This window comes from Ursus americanus, chromosome 19 (genome assembly GCF_024610735.1).
Source record: "Ursus americanus isolate L20-20 chromosome 19, mUrsAme1.1.p, whole genome shotgun sequence".
Classification (NCBI taxonomy): Eukaryota; Metazoa; Chordata; class Mammalia; order Carnivora; family Ursidae; genus Ursus; species Ursus americanus.
This window is the reverse complement of record NC_142145.1, coordinates 54,277,756-54,296,436: the sequence shown is the minus strand read 5'-3', so window position 1 is coordinate 54,296,436 and position 18,681 is coordinate 54,277,756. Positions and strand designations below refer to the sequence as shown.

The following is an 18,681-nucleotide window of genomic DNA, read 5'->3' as shown; positions in this document are numbered from 1 at the left end:
GAATGATGGTACCCACTGAGAGGTTTGAGGTTCATGAGGACTCACTGCTCCCCTATAACCTAACCCACCAGGTGATGTCAAGTGCATAGCTTACACATTACACATTATTAACACACCTTAATCAGCAGTCAGGTCCAAAAGAGGTCATAGGCCATATGCAATGAATTTGATAGAGTTGCAGCTTTCTGTCCTTCTGGGTGTGCAGACTTCTCCCTTGAATCAGCATCAGGCAATACGCACCCTGCCTTAAACGTGTCTGGATCCAGGACATCTGAGGGATCAACCCTCAGGTGGCATCCCCATCTGTCAGAATGAAGGCTGCAGACTGCATGATTTTATATCCTGTACATTGTAAGGGTGAGGAGAAACTCCGACGTGTTTTAACAGTTTATCGGGGTATAATTTACATACCATAAAATCCTGCCAATTCGATGTGAACTGTGCAATGGTTTTTAGTGAATTTAGAGTGTTGTACAGTTGTCCCCGCAATCTGGTGTGGAATATTTCCAAGACCTCAGAAGGCTTCCTTATGCTCATTTGCTCTCAGCCCCCACCTCCACCCTCACCTCGGCTCTTGCTTTCTGTACTTTTAGATTTGCCCTTTCTGGAAATTTCATATGCATGGAGCCGTGCAGTATGTATTCTTCTGTGTCTATCTTCTCTCTCTTAACATAATATTTTCTAGGTTCATCTAGATTGTGCCATGTATCTGGAGTTTGTTATACTTTTTTGCTGAATATTATTCCATTGTGTAGATAGCCATTTTTTGAGCCAGTCTCCAGTTGATGGACATTTTGATTGTTTCCATTCTGGGGCTATTAGGAATAATGCTATAAACACTTGCATTCAGGTCTTGCTGTAGACGTGTTTCATTCCTCTTGAGTGAAATTCCTAAGAGTGGAATAGAGGTCCTATGGTAAGTTTATGTTAATTTAATTTATTTTTTTTTAGATTTTATTTATTTATTTATTTTAGTTTAGAGAGACAGAGAGAAAAAGGGAGAGAGCCAGGGGAGAGGAGGAACAGAGGGAGAGGGAGAGAAAGACTCCCAAGCAGACTCTGCCCTGAGCACAGAGCCAGACATGGGGCTCAATCTCATGACCCCGAGATCATGACCTGAGCTGAAATCAAGAGTCAGATGCTTAAGGGACTGAGCCACCCAGGAGCCCCTTATGTTAATTTTTTAAAGAGGCTATGAGATTCTTTTCCAAAGTGGCTGTACAATTTGACATTCCTATCAGCAGCATATGAGCATTCCAGTTATCCCACATCTTTACCAACACGACCTGTTGTCTTTCTGATTGTAATCATTTTAGTGGCTGTTAAGTGGCATTTTGAGTTTTAACTTGCATTTCCCTAATAACTTATTGAGCATATTTCCTATGCTTACTAGCTATTCACATATCTTCCATGGTAAAAATATCTATTGCAGGGGCACCTGGGTAGCTCAGTTGGTTAAGTGTCCAACTCTTGGTGTCGGGTCAGTTCATGATCTCATGGGTCCTGGGATTAAGCCCTGCATCAGGCTCCCTGCTCAGCGGGGTGTCTGTTTCTCCCTCTCCCTCTGCCCCTCCCCCCGACTTGTGCACTCTCTCTCTCCCTCTCAAATAAATAAATAAATCTTTAAAAAATACCTATTCCAATATGTTGCCTGGTTTTTATTGGGTTTTCTGTCTTTTGAGTATTGAGTTATAAAAGTTCTTCATATTTTCTTGATATAAGTCTTTTATCAGAAATGTGATTTGAAAGTATTTTTTCTTAGTTTATGGCTTGTCTTAAGATTTTTTTTTAAGATTTTATTTTTAAGTTATCTCTACACCAAATGTGGGGCTCAAACTTAAAACCCAAAATCAAGAGTCACACGCTCTACCAACTGAGCCAGCCAGGCGCCCTAGATTTTCTTAACAGTGTGTTTTGTACCACCATTTTTTTTTTAGTCCATCTTATCAACTTTTTTTCCCCTTATGGATTGTTTTTTCGGTGTCATATTTAAGAATTTTTTGCCCAATCCAAGGTCACAAAGATTTTCTCCTCTATTCTCTATTTTCTTCTGGAACTTTTCAAGTCTAGCTCTTACATTTAGGTCTGTGATCCATTTTGAGTTAACTTTTATGCATGGTGAGGAGGCAGGGCCTAAATTCATTTTTTTGCACGTAGACATACAGTGGTCCCAAACATTTGTTGGAAAGACAAAACTGCCTTGGCATTTTGCCAGAAATCAATTTGCCATAAATGGAAGCGTGTATTCCTGGATTCTGTTTTGTTCCATTGATTGATATGTATTCGCTCATGCAAACACCATGCTGTCTGGATTCCTTTGGTTTTACAGTACGTTTTAAAATCTGTAATTTAAGACATTCAATTTTGTTTGCTTTTCTCTAAATGGCTTTGACAGTTCCAGGTCCTTTGCATTTCCATTAGTATCGGCCTGTCACTTTCTACCAAAGATGCCGACTGGGATTTTGATAGGACGGAGACTGAATCTAAGAACAGTGCGGGGAGAATTGCTGTCTGTTAGTACTGAGTCTTCCTTCCGATGAAAAAAGAGCTCTCTTCATTCATTTGGGTCTCCTTTAATTTCTCTCAAAGTGTTTTGTAGTTTTCAGTGTGTTTGGTCTTAATTCTTTTGCTAAATTCTTTCCTGTTTTCTTCTTTTCCAATAAAAAAAACCGGGGACCTATGGAGAGCCGATCCAGCCCTTGTTTGGCACTCATGGTTCCAGAACATCACTGTTATGTGTTTGGCTGGTCAGCTGTCTGTAGGTTGCCCCTCTGGGACTTGCCCCCCCGGGACAGGCCAGCAGAGCCTTAAGTGATCCCCATTCATTTATTCGTTTATTCGTTTTCTACTGAATTTACTACTTTTCTGACAACATTGTGTTTCCACTCTCTGCTCCAAATGGAGGCAGTGGTCAGGCCCCTGCCCTGAGCCTGCAGAAGCCCATGCTGGCGCTGCCTTGTAATCCCGTGCAGCGGCTGGGGGCCGGGTCAGGGTGGAGCCGGGTCAGGGGAGCAGCCCAGGCAGCGGGGGGATCTCACCCACTTACCTGAAACCTGGGCAGCTTTGCGTAAAGAACGGCATCTGAATGTGTTGTTGGTCTTTGGTTGAGTTCAGAGTCCTGAAATGGTTATTTTTAAGCATTTTGTGCAAATACATAATTTTTTTTTTCAGGGGGAGGATTTGTCAACCTCTTTTCTGTGCTATAGCTAGAAGTTTCTCTAAGAGATTTTAATGTATATAGGGCTACCTTGACCACCATGAATGTCTCTAGTGAGAGTCCATTTCTATTACCTATTATCATGCCATTAACAAGTCAGTAGGTTTCCTAATACCCATTTCTGATACTCTTCTTGCTAATTAGCAAAATGCTGGTATTGATGGAGAGAGATGACAGACAGTATGGTGGGCACGTCTGGAGTATGAGCAGTCTTCCTGACCGGAGTACCAGCTGATTACCCCTGGGAGGTACCTCACCAGTTTTAACACTAGTAGCATCTGGGTAGTTTAACCTAAGACACACACACACACACACACACACACACACACACACACACACACAAACTATCACTCTTTATACTGAAGTATCTTAAAGTAAATTTCGGATATTATACTAGTTACCATGTATACTTAAGTATGTGCTCCTCGTGAGTCAAATCGCAGTGGACATCCTCAGTCTGAGTGATTGTCCACACAGGCAAGTGAAAGGGAACTCTGTGGGAAATGCAGTCCCCATGAGGAAATGAACACCACATTTAAAGAAGTGCTGTGTTGGCAGCCTGGGAGCATGGTCCCAGAAGTTGGAAGAAGGGCTGACATTCTCCTGGAAACAAATGAGGCCCCTAAACTTGCCAACTTCTTCGGGGCGAGAGCCAGAGGAGTGGGGGAAACACAGAGCGAGGTCTGTGCTAAGGTGTGGGAAGGGGAGGGAAGGGCAGGGGAAGGGTGGGCTGAGGAAGGGGAAAGCTCTCTGTGTGGAACCTGCAACCTGAACTCGAACCAAAAACCTCAGAATGGGCAATGTGTGCGAACTGTAGTGGAGAGTGTAGTAAAGACGGGCCGTTGGGTTTTTACTGGTTCGTTAAACAAAAATGTGCTATGGAGGGTTTACGTCAATGTGGTTTATTTGAGAGTAATCTGTTAATGTGGTTCAGTCTGGGTTCTGATTTCTTCATTACTAACGTGTGGAAATCAAATAACTTTCCTTGCCTAGATTATCAGAATAAAATATGATATGGAGAAGAACTTAAAAAGTAGAAGAATAATGATATTAAAAATCTTATTTTAATAAGACACAGAAGAAAGAGAGAGCCTCAAGGGTACTGCCGTGGTGATGAACTGTGTCTCTTTGGCCTTCCCCACCTCTCTCCAGCTGTTTTCTTCACCAGACTGGGGAGCTGGCCCCACCTTCTGTGAATGGCCCTGCTTTTGCCTTTAAAGGAGCTCTAAAAACTCTCCCTTCTCCTTCTGTCACCTGGACCCTCTCCTGGAAGCTCAAATGCAAGGTTCCAAGGCAGCCAGGGACGAGATGCCAGGCTGTCCTCTCCAACCCACCTCTTCCCACCCTGTGCAAAGCCCTCCCCGCAGGCCTCTGTGAAGACACCTGGTCAGAATGCCAGCATCCTGTGGGACTCAGGCTTAAAGGGTGACTGTCCGTCAGAATTAGCCTGTGCTGTGTAAATATCCTTCGTTTAAATTTTAACATTAGGTTGTAAGCATTTCACTGTGTTTTCAACAGCAGCATTTTCACTGTGACTGAACCAGGCCTGTGGCACCATCATTTGGGCAGAACAGGGCTGAGGAATCAAACCACTGGTTTGCTTTAATAGATTTCCCTGGTTGATGCTCAGTTGACCTTGTTCTTCCATTATGTCTTTAGTTGTGGAACTCTTGAAGACTTTTCCCCTCTTTACAGTAAGCCAAAAGCCTCTGTTTCACTGAAGCACCCCATTTCCTCTGGAAATAGTTGCCCAGTGTCTCTAAGACTTGAATGCCGGATGGGGAGTCCGGAGTTCGGGTTAAATAGTGACAGAAAAGTGCTGGGGGAGGCGTGATCTTACTAACTAGTCTGCTGATCTTTGTGCCAAGGCTTGGCTGAACTAGCCAACCCCAGGGTAATCAAGCTAGAAACAACCCAAGAGATCATTTAATCTTTCAAATCCAAAATGGCAGCCCCTGGGAGATGCTCTGCTGTGAAGCATCCCAGTCCCACCTCAGACCTGCAGTCAGAACCTGCATTTTTAATGAGATCGCCAGGTGATCTGTGCATGCAAAAGTTGGAAGAGTACTGTTGTGACCCTCAACAGTTGAGTGCAGAATGGCTGTCGAATATCTTGTGCAGAGCTAAATAGTAATGATCAAATTTGTGGACGCTAAGGGTCATCTTCTGTCGTTAATAGCATGGCATTATTACTTCAACCTGTGATCATGATAGCTTTTTTCATAGTACTGTTTTCATATTGTGTATACTTATCACAAGGGACCATAATGTCTTCTCTACCTTCGCCAAAATTATGCTGTGTTTGCTGATGGACTGGGGGTGGGGGGAAGTGGAGGTCCAGCATCTATCCCTGTTAAACTTCTGCTGGTTTTATTTTGGCCACGTTGGGCTTCCACTAATTCCATGACCCCATGTATTCATGCCCCATACATGTGATGCCTTTTTATATTATATCTAAATTAGGATTAATAATACTGAACAAGGAAGCATTAAGCGCACAAGGTAGAAAACCCACGTGTCTGCCCTCAGTTCAATATACTTTAGGTTACTCCTCTTGTTTTTCAAGATTACTTTTTGGGAAAGTACACTGCTTCCCCCTTTTCCCCAAGAGAATGCACCAGGGCCATCTTGAGCTTTCCATAGGAAATCAGTTCCTGAGGGGACCTCTAGGATAACCAGCAGAAAGTAACCCAGTAACTGTGACAGAGGGAGAACTGAGGGTCTGTAGTAGGATGGAGGCCAAAAGAAGGTACGATTCAAGGAAGAGAGAAAGGTCAGTTTTGACAGAAGCTCCTGCAAGGTCAAGTAAACTGAAGGAATTGCAGGTTGGGTTGGGTAACATGGAAGCTGATGCCCTTGAAAAGGGCATTTTTCGTGACTTACAGGAACCGAATCCCAGTTGAAGTTGAGCGAAGAGCAGATGTGAGGCAAGGAACTGGAAAGATAGTGAATGAAATTCTTATATACATCCTCGACATAGTAACAGCTTATTGAAAAAAAAAAAAAAAGAGAGAGAAATGATCGCATTAAATGTATACATCTATTGAAAGAGGTAGCCTGATTTCAGAAACAAACAATGGTACTGAAACCGAGAAAATACAGTATTATCAGTCCCAGCGGGAATGCTACCGAGATAATTTAAGTCTGTGTACTTTTGATTTGAGTGTTTACTCTAGTTGTTAAATGTATTTGTCTACGGTTGGTCTCCAAGGTAGGAGATATCTCAGATGATTTCTTTGTGTGTAAGATGTTCGTGTAGGAATGTACTGGAATAAAAGGAGCTGTAATCTGGTGAATCCAGCCACTGTGGGGTGATTGTACTGTTGTTCAGTTGCAGGTGGTGACTTGAATGCCAAATGATTTGATCAGGGACATGGGACACTTGGGAGGACAGTCCTCGATTGAAGCTACTACTAGGCACATGAAGAACTAGGCCAAAATGAAAATAGGGGCCCTCTTTTAAATCATGAAAACTTTGAGGACAGTTTCAACAGAGCATTAAACCAAGAGTGAAGGCGCTGGTTTCACACCCTTGAAGCGGCTGCAGGCACATTCCTCAACAGGGAGCCAAAGTTTTAAAGCAGAAGCAAGTGAAATCTCTACAAGAGAGCATAGGCAGAAGAAAGAGGAAGAAGTAATGAAGACTTTGAAGGGTTTGTAGAAAAGTTGATGGTTTTTGGAAGTGTTTGGCTGCTTAGGGAAATGTTGAATTAACTGATGTTTTTCGGTATTTAAACAAATGATATAAACATTATACACATTATACATGATATAAGCAAAATATAATATGACTGCATTTTAATTCAACAGGCTGTCAATATTCAACTTAAAAGCATACTTGCTTTTTTGACTTTCCTTCAAGTTAGTTCACTCCTGTAAGGCTCTGGAAGGAGGGGGGAAGGGTAGTGCCTTTCCAGGGCAGTGGGAATGATATGAAATTTTCAAAATACGTGTTTGAGGAGCTTTTGTGTTTTGCCTAAATGCAGTAATGTTTTCAACAGGTAGAGTATTTAAATGGTTGCCCCTGGCAGCAAAAGAGAAAAATACTTCCTGATGAATGAATTACAGTTTTTGGCTCTGCATCTCAACTTTTACGCTGAATGAAACCCACAGTGTCATGGAATATAAGCATTAAACAAGCCTTTGTGGGAGGAGTGGGGGGATCCTGATGAGGTGCTGTTTTCTGCTGACAATATTTGTGGCTAGCTGGTTCATTCCGCTTATTCATCTTACAGTGAAAACCTCTGTCTTTGTCAAGGGCACCTTGAATCCATTGCTATGGAAATGGAACTCAGCAAAACCCTGTGAAGGTCTTTGGGTCACCACCCCCTCTGGTTTTTCTGAGATTAAACTTCTCTTCATCTTCCCACATGAGACAAAAAAAAAAAGTCAACTGTGTTAAATGTCAAACTCCTGGGAGTTTGGTTTGACTTTCCCTCACTGATTACGTGGGATCTTTCTCTCTCTCTCCTTCTCCCCACTCCTCCCCCTTTTTTCCCCCACTGTGCTGGAAAGGGCCTTGGAATCTCTAGAATATCTTAAAGCTTTTCTTTTACTAACAGCCATCAATGATTAAATTGGTTTAGTCCAAAAACCAAGTATTTGCTTTTGAGGGAGGAGGAGCTGTGGGCGGGGAGCCTTTCCCTCCCTGGTGCCCGGCTGCTGCCTTGAGCTGAAAGGGCTCCAAGCCTAGGGAGGACCCCAAGTCGTCTTCATTTAAAAGCACTCCCAAGTGTTAGATTTTTGAGAAATAAAATAACTCACTGGTAACTTTTGAGTAAGTCTCATTGGAAACGAAAGCCCTGTTTAACACGAAGCAAGCAGGCCTTGTGCATATTTCAATGTTAGCCTTGATCGTATATTATTTAAACATTCTGGGAATGATAGTATTTGACATACAAAACAAGTTCACTTACTAGTGATTAAAATGATTTTTAGTTTATGACAAATGACTTGAAATAGAGTTGCTTTAAATAGTGTGTTCCTGTTACCGTAACATAGTTGCAGTTTTCTCCCTGGAAAGGACCAGAAGAGGAAGGAAACGTTGCTGCAAGAAGCCTCTGTCAATTGCTGGTCAGTCAGAAGCAAAAGTGGGAAAACGGTTTCCTTTATGCTTATTTCTCATGTACACGTAATTCATAATATATAGGTAGGTTTCTGTTGTTTTCTAGAAAAAAAAAATTGAGGTAAGATGCATTTTGCCACAACTTGTAAGCAGCCTCCTGAACAAATTTTCGGAACTGGGGATGTGCCGCTGTAAGTACTTTCAACTTAACCCCTCCTCAGTCTTTCCCCCTGCCTTTCATCTATGCCCACAGTCCTCCACATTTATGAATGTGTCCCTCAGCCCCGATGTGAGCTCCAAAGATCAGCTCCCAATGTAAGAAATCACATGATAACTCTATGAGGGTGATTTTCTTCCCTTGGAGGGAGGAGATAAAGATGTCATGAAAGTTTGCATTAGGTTCCTCAAGGCATCTTCCCTTCTGGCCCAGGCAACCTGGGTGACATTAAGAGCTCATTTTGCACTCAGTGCCCCCGAGCTGCACCAGCCACCACCCCACCCCCGCCAGTCAGGTCACTTGAGACTGCACCTGAGCAGGACATTAACTCTTGGCTTGGACAGGGCCCTTCTCACTTCACCTTCACAACCCTCTGGGATCAGAAGGTCAGGGGCCTCCTGGCTGCCTTTGTCCAGGGATGAACTAGATTCCTGGAAGGAAGGGAAGGGGGGAGGAGACCAACAGTCCCTTATGCCATCAGCTACCGATTCACAACTCTTTAATCAGAGCTCTTTCCCTTCCTGGGTTCTTGACCTTTTGGTATCAATGGGCCCCTTTGGCAAAGCTCACAGACCCATTCTTAGCATGTTTTTAAGTGTATAAAAAATATGTTACAAAAAAACCCTAATATATTGAAATACATTGCTGCCCCTGCATGGCTAACTCTTCGTTTTTTGTATAACTGTTATTAATACACTGGGGAGTAGGCAAGAGTCAAGGAAGCGCTCCACCATAGGCGTAGATCAGAAGCCAAGCCAACCTCTGAGGGTTCTCTGGCTTGTGAGAACTGTTGTATGAAGCATCATTTGTTTCTCTCCTACTCCTCTTGAGAGCCAGAAGCTCTGAGGGGTGACTCCCAAAGAAACAAAAGAAGAAGGAAAGAAGAAAGAAAAGAAAGAAAAAAGAAAAGAGAAGAGAAGTAAAAGAAGAAAGAGAAAGAAGGAAAGAGGAAGGGAGGGAAGGATGGAAAGAAAGGAGGGAGGCAGGGAGGGAGGGAGGGAGGGAGGAAGTCACTTTATATTTCTATTTGGTTCTCTTATCCAAAAGGATAAAAGAGTTACCAAATTGCTTCTCTTTGCCTTTCTGTACTTTGAATGGAGAAGAGTTTTTCTTACTTCATTTTCCAAATAGTGGGAGATAATGGTGGACAAATTTACCTGATAGCCCATTAAGGTAAAATTTCAGAATCACAATAATTTAGAAAAAAAGGGCTCTTAAAAATACTCTTTTAACAGTTGAAGAAATAGAGGCTCTGAGAGGTTGGTTTGCCTGAAGACATATAGTTAGCGGTAGAACCAGGAGAAGAGTCTAGATTTAGGCTCCTGGTTCTGTGCAATTGGTAATAATCCAGAAGTGAGAGAACATTCCTTCATGCGTTTATCTACTCTTCCATTCAGGCTTTATATTGGGCATTCACATGAGCCAGATGCTAACGTAGGGCAAGTAGAATATGGTCCTGCCCCGAAGTAATTCACAGACTGATCAGAGTTGTTTTTAGTTTTCAGAGATGAATACCAAGGGGAGAAAAATGGGAGGGGGCGGGGAGCTGGTATAAATGCGAAGTGTGGAAGGGGCCTGCTGATTAAGGGCAGGACGAAAGAACATTTATATTAGCCTGGGGTTCAGGAAAGACCAGGGCTTAGCCTGAAGGGTGAGTGGGGCATGCAAGGTTACATGAAATGTGCAAAGGGAAGGAAATTGAAATTGATTTGAAGACCGGCAAAATCCTGAAAGGATTTTAGACCCGTCGTTGCCCGAGTACACACCCTCATCCGTGGGCCTGGCTTATCCCTAACTGCCTATCTTGTTCTAGACTCTCCTTGAATATGGTTTGAAATATTGCTGCATTTGAAATATTATGCTTCCTGGAATCTGTGAGTAGATGCTTCTCTTTCCCTTCTGATTGTGAGAGCCCGGGGGCTAGGAACAGCCCAGCTCATTCACCCTGGTGTCTCAGGGAGGTGCCTGGCTTCGGTGCTTTGCACTGAAGAGATTCTCACTGGAAGTTTATTGAACTTAATCAGACATTCTCGTCTGCTTTTTTGGACTCATGTGGATACATTACTGAGTATGAATTCATGTTACCTTCCTAAAATTCAAGTTATTAGAATACTTTAATACTATTAACTCAGAATATTAAGTTATTAGAATACCTTGATGTTATTATCCTGGAATAGCGTCAAATGCTCCCAGGGTTTTTCTCTGAATAACGCCATCTGTAGTTATTAGAGGTGCTGGGTTTTTATTGTTCGCCCTGGTGACTACCGTGCTTCAAAGAGAGTGCTGGCCAACCGGGTAGTTTCTTTCTAATACAAGCGTTCTCTAATGAATTTACAGATGTTTAGTTGGGTAAATGGGCAAGATTAGGGAAGTGAGAGGTGGGTAAATGGAGAACAAAATGAATTCGAATGCCTTCTTAAAAATCACAAATTTCTCAATTCAGAAATTTACGTTCCTTTCTTTCCAAATTTCTCCAAGATTGAATAAGTGGCTTTGATTGTTTTTCAAAATAAAACCTCCTGACAGCAGAAGCCACTTTGATTACTCAACCCTATAAAGTAATCATCATTTTTAATTCTATTCTGGGGAATAAAATGATCTGACAAGATTACCATAGATCCCTTAGGTAAGAATTGCAAATCATTTTCTTTTCAGAATATTGCATTGATTCTGAGTATGGCTTAGTATACCATGATACACTAACATTTTATAGAACTCAAAAAAGTGTTTTTTTTTCCCAAAAATGGGGAAAAAAAAAACCTCATTAGGAAAAACTCATGCTTCTTTTCCACGCAAATGCATTAAGGCCCTCAACCATTGACCCTGAATCATTTGAGAAATATTGATGAAAAAGTTGTTGCAATTGGCTTTAGAGCTATTCAACATTTTAGGTATTCCCATTTTAAGGCAGCAAAAATATTTTCTGCCGAGAAAAAAAAAAATCTAGAACCTCTAAAAATGACTTCCTGAACTATCTGGAAGTGTCTCAGATGAACCCTTCGGCAATTATGCGTAGTAGCATTGTTGGCTGCCGGCTTTGTGGCCGTTGTTCACCTCCCATTAGTAAGGGAATTTCCAGTAGATTAACATGGTCCTGAAATGCATTTAAGAAGGCCAAATGTACTCAGGCTGCGAAGAAAGGGGATTAAAACAAAAACTACTGGTGAATGAGAAGGAATTTATTTCATGCTCAGTGGAGTTTGGCCTCATGAAGCCTTTAGCTACTGCTGGAGAAATGATTCCATTGTGGGTTCTGAGCGAGGGAAAGACACAGATTAGTGTTACAGTAGGCACTAACCACAGGAAATAATATCTCTCAACAAAAACGGGTAGTCTGATTTACTAAGCGCACGGCCAGACAGGGGGAAACTGTGCCACATATGTGTCCTGATGAAGCCCTCGTTCTGCCTTTGATCGTTATGCATAAAATCAAACGTTTGTTCTTGCTGGGTTCTTGATCCCAATGCCCTTTCTTACCCTTTCATTTCCTATCCCTCCTCCAACTTGAAGCTCCGGTAGTTTCCCTTTATTGAAATATTTCAGTGGTCTTTGAAATGATTCAACAACCTGAGGGGCTTTTTAAAAAAGAATATTTTTAACACTGCTTTTTCCGGTGTGCATTTCTGCGTTTCTTTCATCTTCTAGCAGATATGGTCCATATGCCACAGGGAAGTGTGATTATTCTATAACCTTGAAGTGAGAGTAAATGTATTATGTGAGGAAGAATGTTTAGTAAATAGCTTTTTTTAAACACTGGCTTATCTGAGAAGAAAGATTCGGTCTTAGTGAAAGACAACCAGGATATTTTTATGACATTAGCTGTTTAAAGGTTTTTCTATTCAGCCATGCTAATGAAGGAATTTATTTTTCTTTTCTTTTCAAATATATTTAGGATACCAGCAGGGTAAGGAAATACAGAAGTTCTTTAAAGCCTGTCTAGTACAAAGACCTACCAGGTGCTGATTAGTATAATTGAGATATTGTTCAACCAAATTATGTTAAGTTTATGTCATGAGCTTTGAGCTTCTTTTTCCCGGTGACTCAGGGCAGAGACTTCTGAGTACAGAGAGCAAGCGCCCTCACCACTCCCAGTTGCCCCCAGTAACTCAAGGCCATTGAGGTTCTCCAGAGTGGGAGGGACCCCTGGGCAGGAAGCGGGGCGTTCCCTTGATGGGGAGCAACTGGAGGGGGAGAGGAAAGAAGAAGTGGGAGCACTTGTTAGGTTACCATGTAAATTATTTGTTGAAAGAGAAATGCATTGCTAAATCAATTCCCATGACCTTGGTTTCTTTCTCTTGCTTGACTGATCTGTGCGAAGGGAATGGATAGAATTGGTTGTACTACAATCTAAATACATGCATGTGCTATGGAGCCAGAAAAACATCACTTTAGCTATGGGGATTAAACACCAAAGCTTGAAACCGTATTGTATTTTAAATAATTGGCTCATAAGATACATTCGAACCAGATTATTAATAATGTGTGGTCCTAAAAGATGGAGAAAATTAGTATTTACCTCAGTACCAAACAGAATAAATATCAGCTCCTCCTGCCATCTAAGTACCACTCCCCAAAATTACATGTCCCTTTAGGAACTAGATTGTATAGTAAATATAAGTGTTTAACTACCGGTTGATAAAAATAATCCTTTACAGAGCTGCATAATTACACATAATGATTCAACTGTTTTTTTCATAAAGCCTTTTTAATTAAAAAAGAATTCCCTTTAAAGGAATATGATAAAAATAACCAACTTTAAGTTCAAAGTGAAAATATATATAATGTTACGTTAAATATTGTATGTGTCGTAAGTGTGTGCTGTGTTTCACAGTTAGGAATAATGCTTTAAAACACAAATACTCAATTACTGTTTTCCATTGAGAGGCTAAGGGTCATTCTGCTGGGATAGGACACTACGAATAGAGAGTTCTGTTTTATGTGGAAAGTCTCTGGAAGACTACCTAAATGTTGTTTTTTAAATAGATAGATGGTAAGTTGTTGTTGTTTTAAATGCAGTAGAATAGCATTACAAAAATAACCATTTTTATTTTGTAATTTCAATGATTAAAATATTTGTAATAGAAAAGATCATTGAAAACATGAGGCAGTACCTAAGAAATAAAAATTGAATGTGAATTCCTTCTTTAGTACTAAGATTACTTTGTGCTTTTTCAGATTTCATTGGAAAAAAAATATTGCAGAAGTACTATTGACTCTATGTTCTTTATAAAGAAAAGATTATCTTCTGTGATCTTGGAAGATCAAATTCGAGTCAATTAGAGAAACCCCACTTAGCTAAGACTCCCCCCTTCATTGCTCTCTCTCAGTCCACAAGGTCCATTTAGGTAGAATGCCTCTCCAGTGTCAAGCACAGCACCGTTTCTGGATCTTTATGGAACCTTCACAGCTATTATCTTCTTTCACCAGGATAAAGCCAAAATTCTAAAGAACCTAAAGGAGTTATGCTTCTCGCAGTCATCCAAAAATTGTTTTCTGAGTAGTTTGGACCAGCTGCTGAGAGATAAAAATCACTCAAGACAAAGGCAAAGATTAATACTGAATTGAAGATAATTTTGAAACCTAGGTTATTGTGTTCTAAAGTTTTATTCACCAATAAAAGCAGGCAGTAATGAAAGAGGAGAGAGAGAGAAAAAAAATCCTAGAAAATTATAGGAAAGACCTTGTGAGTCCTAGCAGAGATAACTGCAACAAAGCGAGCAGAGAATGGATGTCTTTCTTTTAAGTGGAAGGTGTTTGAATTTCATTGGCAGATACATGCATTGGACTATTTGAAATTTGTCTTAAAACCTATTTTCCCAACTTTTTTTTATTTTAAAGATTTTTATTTATTTATTAAAGAGAGAGAGAGAGAGCACGAGTGGGGTGAGGGGTAGAAGGAGGGGGAGAAGCAGACTCTCCACGGAGCAGGGAGCCTGATGTGGGGCTCGAGATCCCAGGACCCTAAGATCATGACCTGAGCCAAAGTCAGACCTTAACTAACAGCCACCCAGGCACCTCCCCTCAGCATTTTATTATGAAGATTTTCAATCAGAAAAGTGGAAGGAATTGCACAATGAACATCTCTCTTCCCACCTAGACCCTACAATGAACATTTAATTCTTTCTCTACCACCTGCGTATCCATGTTCCATCTCTATCCATCAACCCGCCTTACTTTTGGATGCATTTCAAAGTGAGTTTAGACATCAGTACACTTTGCTCCTAAACTTTTAAGCATTTATGTTAATATTTGTTTGTAATTATTTTTTTGTTTCCAAGGTAGAATGCACATACAGTGAAGTACTCAAATCTATTCAAACTGTAGATTTGCGCCTTCTATGATTTTTCATAACAGCCTATGTCTGTGTGATCCAAACCTTCATCAAGATATAGAATGTGGGGCGCCTGGGTAGCACAGTGGTTAAGCGTCTGCCTTCGGCTCAGGGCGTGATCCCGCCGTTATGGGATCGAGCCCCACATCGGGCTCCTCCGCTATGAGCCTGCTTCTTCCTCTCCCACTCCCCCTGCTTGTGTTCCCTCTCTCGCTGGCTGTCTCTATCTCTGTCGAATAAATAAATAAAATCTTTAAAAAAAAAGAGAGAGATATAGAATGTAACATCACCCCAAAAAGTCCCCTCGTATCCCCTCACAGGCAATCCCCACCCCCTGCAACTCTTGCTCTGTGTGTTTCCTGGTAGATGAGTTTTGCTTGTCCTAGAGTTTTCGTAGAAATGAAACCACTGTTATGTGCTGCTTCTGTGTAAGGCTTCCTTCACTTAGCGCTTAGACTTAAAAATATTTTTGATTCACCAGCAAAGTGAGATGAAGTAATCTCATTCTTTTGATTTCAAGTCACTGACCTGATTTGGTGAATCCTGACTTTCAGGGCTGTTTCCTGCCATTCTCAATCTTGCCAGCAACGCTCACATCAGCACCAATGCGACCTGTGGTGAGCAAGGGCCCGAGATGTCTTGCAAGCTCGTGGAGCACGTGCCCGGTCGCCCCGTGCGCAACGCCCAGTGCCGGATCTGTGATGCCAACAGCGCCAACCCCAAAGGCAAGTGTCACTCCTATTCAGAAGGACCCTTGGGAATTGATACATCTTGAAATGATGACTGAAGCCTTCTATTAGGAGTCCCGAACATTGTGTTCACCTTCCCTGCTCCTTATTGCCACTAGCCTTGCAGCTGGGAAGTCAAAAACTTGAAAGCAAGAGCTGAGAGGAACCCATGTGTGTTTTCTTTTCACAGAACGCCATCCAATATCAAATGCAATCGATGGGACCAATAACTGGTGGCAAAGTCCCAGTATTCAAAACGGGAGAGAATATCACTGGGTCACAATCACTCTGGACCTAAGACAGGTAGGTCAGGCGGAACCACTGAAGAATGTCTCTGGGTTGCTGAGTTGTACTCTTCTGATGACCTTCAGGAGAGTCTGGCTTGTTTCTGAACATGTTTCCATTCTGGTCAGACTGTTTTCCCACCAGGTGAATTCAAGCGATGCAGGGAAGTAGTCCACGGTATCGTTTCTTGTCACATTTATCATTCCCAGGTATCTGTGAAGAGATGAGTGACATTGTTTGCATGTGGTTTGATGTTCTGGGAAGCTGTGTCAGCAGGGCATGCTCAGCTGTTCAGGATTCTCTGTCAGGCTGTGTGTCACATGTCATCAGACACCCTGGGGGTTGGGGACCACACACGCAGTTCCTTTTGAGGTTATTGTCTTTCTGTTATCATTGTACAAAGTTATTACAGGAGGGTTGTATGTAGGTAATACGGCTAGGAAACAGAGGGATAGCGTTAAGCCTATTGGCCATGCTTCCGCCCTGTCATGGCGTCTATGAGGCTGAGAGGAAGCTGGAGTGGTCCAGTACTTCTGTGAGCAAGCCTTCAGTATGAGCGGGCAAAGGCAGGGTATAATTGGCCACGACCACACCTGTGTCCTCTTGCTTTGCTTCCAAACCACATAGGAGAATGGAGAGAAATACAATCTGGGTCCCACTGGTGCCAATATTTCTGGGAAAGGGAAGGAAAAGGAAAGAAATCTGAGTGGATAGAACGAAAAGAGAGGTGGCAGGTATTTTGGAGCTATTGTCAACATTTCTCATTTGAGTTCTCCAGAAAAGCCGTTGCATGACATTCTTATTTATTCCATTCAATTTCTCTTACATTAGAACTCATCAATATCATGCTAAATATAAGCTGAAAAAGACAAATAGTTGAAATCTGCCTTGTAGGATTGAAATAGGAATTGTGGAAATTTAATGGGGAATAATTAAAATTCTTTGAATAAGTGATAGTTTTAAAAACGTGCAGGGTTTTAAGTAGAAAACAAAGCAATACTGTGCACATTCACATACCAGGAACTTCTGATCTCTAATAATGACAGTAAACCAGGAAGCAAAACGTGAAGTTCAGGAGACTTTTTTCCCACCTTAAGGTTCATAGTATTTATTTAAGTAAAATAACACTTTCAATCGTTTTCAGCCATATGTCTGGACGCAATAGGTCATGTCTTCATATTTTTAAATTTCCCTAAAGAAAAAGAGAAAAGAACCCCCCTTTTAGCCTGTCCTTTGTTTTTATTCCAATGGTGAGAAAGTGTCTGCAGAAGATTTTGGTTTTATCCATCACTTTCTCTATTTCTATTTCTGTTTTTTTAAGGAAAAAAATATAGCCATTTCACCATCAGGAATGTGATATGATATGAGTTTAGAGCCAAACTACTAGCGGACATTTTCCATGTAGATTTCAGATTCATGTTGAGCTATCATTTATCTTGCAGTGTGTCATGTTTGACTTCTGAAGGGAACTCTTTTGCTTTAGGTTGAGTTGAGCCAGTTTGAGGAATTCCAGGGGCACATCAGTTTTAGGTCTTGAAGGCATATTTCAAAAATAGGCATGTATGCATAGTTATAGACCTTTTGGTAATTTTTAGCATTTTTAGATCAGTTTCCAAATTAAGATTACATAAACTAATTGGTACTCCAAAATGTCTTTACTTTTTATACGGTGTAAAATTTTTGTCATGCTTTCAGTTAAAAAAAAAATACATTATGCTTGTATCCGAGCAAATCTCGCAGATTTGTTTATTTATTGAGCCTTTCTATTATGGACATTTTTTAATATGTAGAAAGCATATTCCAGTGGGCATACATAACCCACCCCCTAGATTAAGACATTGTTAAGCATTTTGCAACGTTGGTTTTGTCTTCCCAAAGAGTTTCCAGGTGAATGGCAGTCATTGTGATATTGTACCAATACAGTATTTTTTGTATCTTCAAAAAATAAAAAGATCTGTCCTGAATAGGCACCACGCCATCAGCAGCCCCAACAAAATTAATAGCACTTTCCTAATATTTCCTAATATTATTTCACCATCTGTATCGAATTTTCCCAATTTATCCACCGATGTCTTCTGTAGCTTTTTTTCTTTTTTAAACCAGGATCCATAAAAACCTGATTGTTAGACTTCTTAAATCTTTAAATTGCTCTCTATTTTTTTTCTTTTTTTAAGGATATTGACTTTTTAAATAGACTAGGCCAGTTGTCTTATAGACTATCCCATAATCTAGATTTGTTGGATTGTTTCACTGTGGTCTTGTTAACATGTTCTTTTATGCTCTCTATTTCCTATAACCTAAACTCAGCTCTAAAGACTTCATTCAATTCCAGTTAAATAATTATGACCCAAACACATGATCTGTGGTCCTGGCTCCTTCTGTTGCTCCCAAGGCTGGTTGTCCCGCTAGTAAGGAGGCTAATGCATTAGGTATTGATGGTCAGTCTCTCCCTTGTAAAGTTATCTCGCCTTTCCCCCCGCATTTCACCCTTGTTTCCTGGGTCTTATTGACATTCAGATCTAGAGCATGGCTACGCCTGCTGATGACTCTTTTCCCTTGTCAGAATCTGTGTGTTTCCCTGTCAAGCCAGCCATTATCCAGCTACTTGTTAATTTCTAGATAATACACTCCATGAGGGCAGGGACCCCCAGCTGTATTCTGCCTCTTCCTCCTCTTCTTGTCTTTGACTTCCTGGCCTGTTAACATTCACTGGGGCTTGCCGTGTTCGTTCTTGCACACCCAGGCCTCGGCAGAGTTGAGGCTCTGACTAAATAATTACACTGTGAATCCAGGCTTTGTTCCCACATTCCCCTCCGCTTTTTTGTTCACAGCCTGGTT

At 41.3% G+C, this 18,681-nt stretch overlaps 1 protein-coding gene across 2 annotated transcripts in view; it reads left to right on the top strand.

The window, feature by feature from the left end:
* The window catches only part of LAMA1 (laminin subunit alpha 1), a 159,295-nt gene that overhangs the window by 12,856 nt on the left and 127,758 nt on the right, over nt 1-18,681 (top strand). For both annotated transcript variants that reach the window (XM_045781938.2, XM_087869967.1), the window contains exons 2-3: nt 15,385-15,555; nt 15,749-15,861. In XM_045781938.2, the coding sequence (XP_045637894.2) occupies nt 15,385-15,555; nt 15,749-15,861 (284 nt within the window). The remainder of the gene's footprint in view (nt 1-15,384; nt 15,556-15,748; nt 15,862-18,681) is intronic.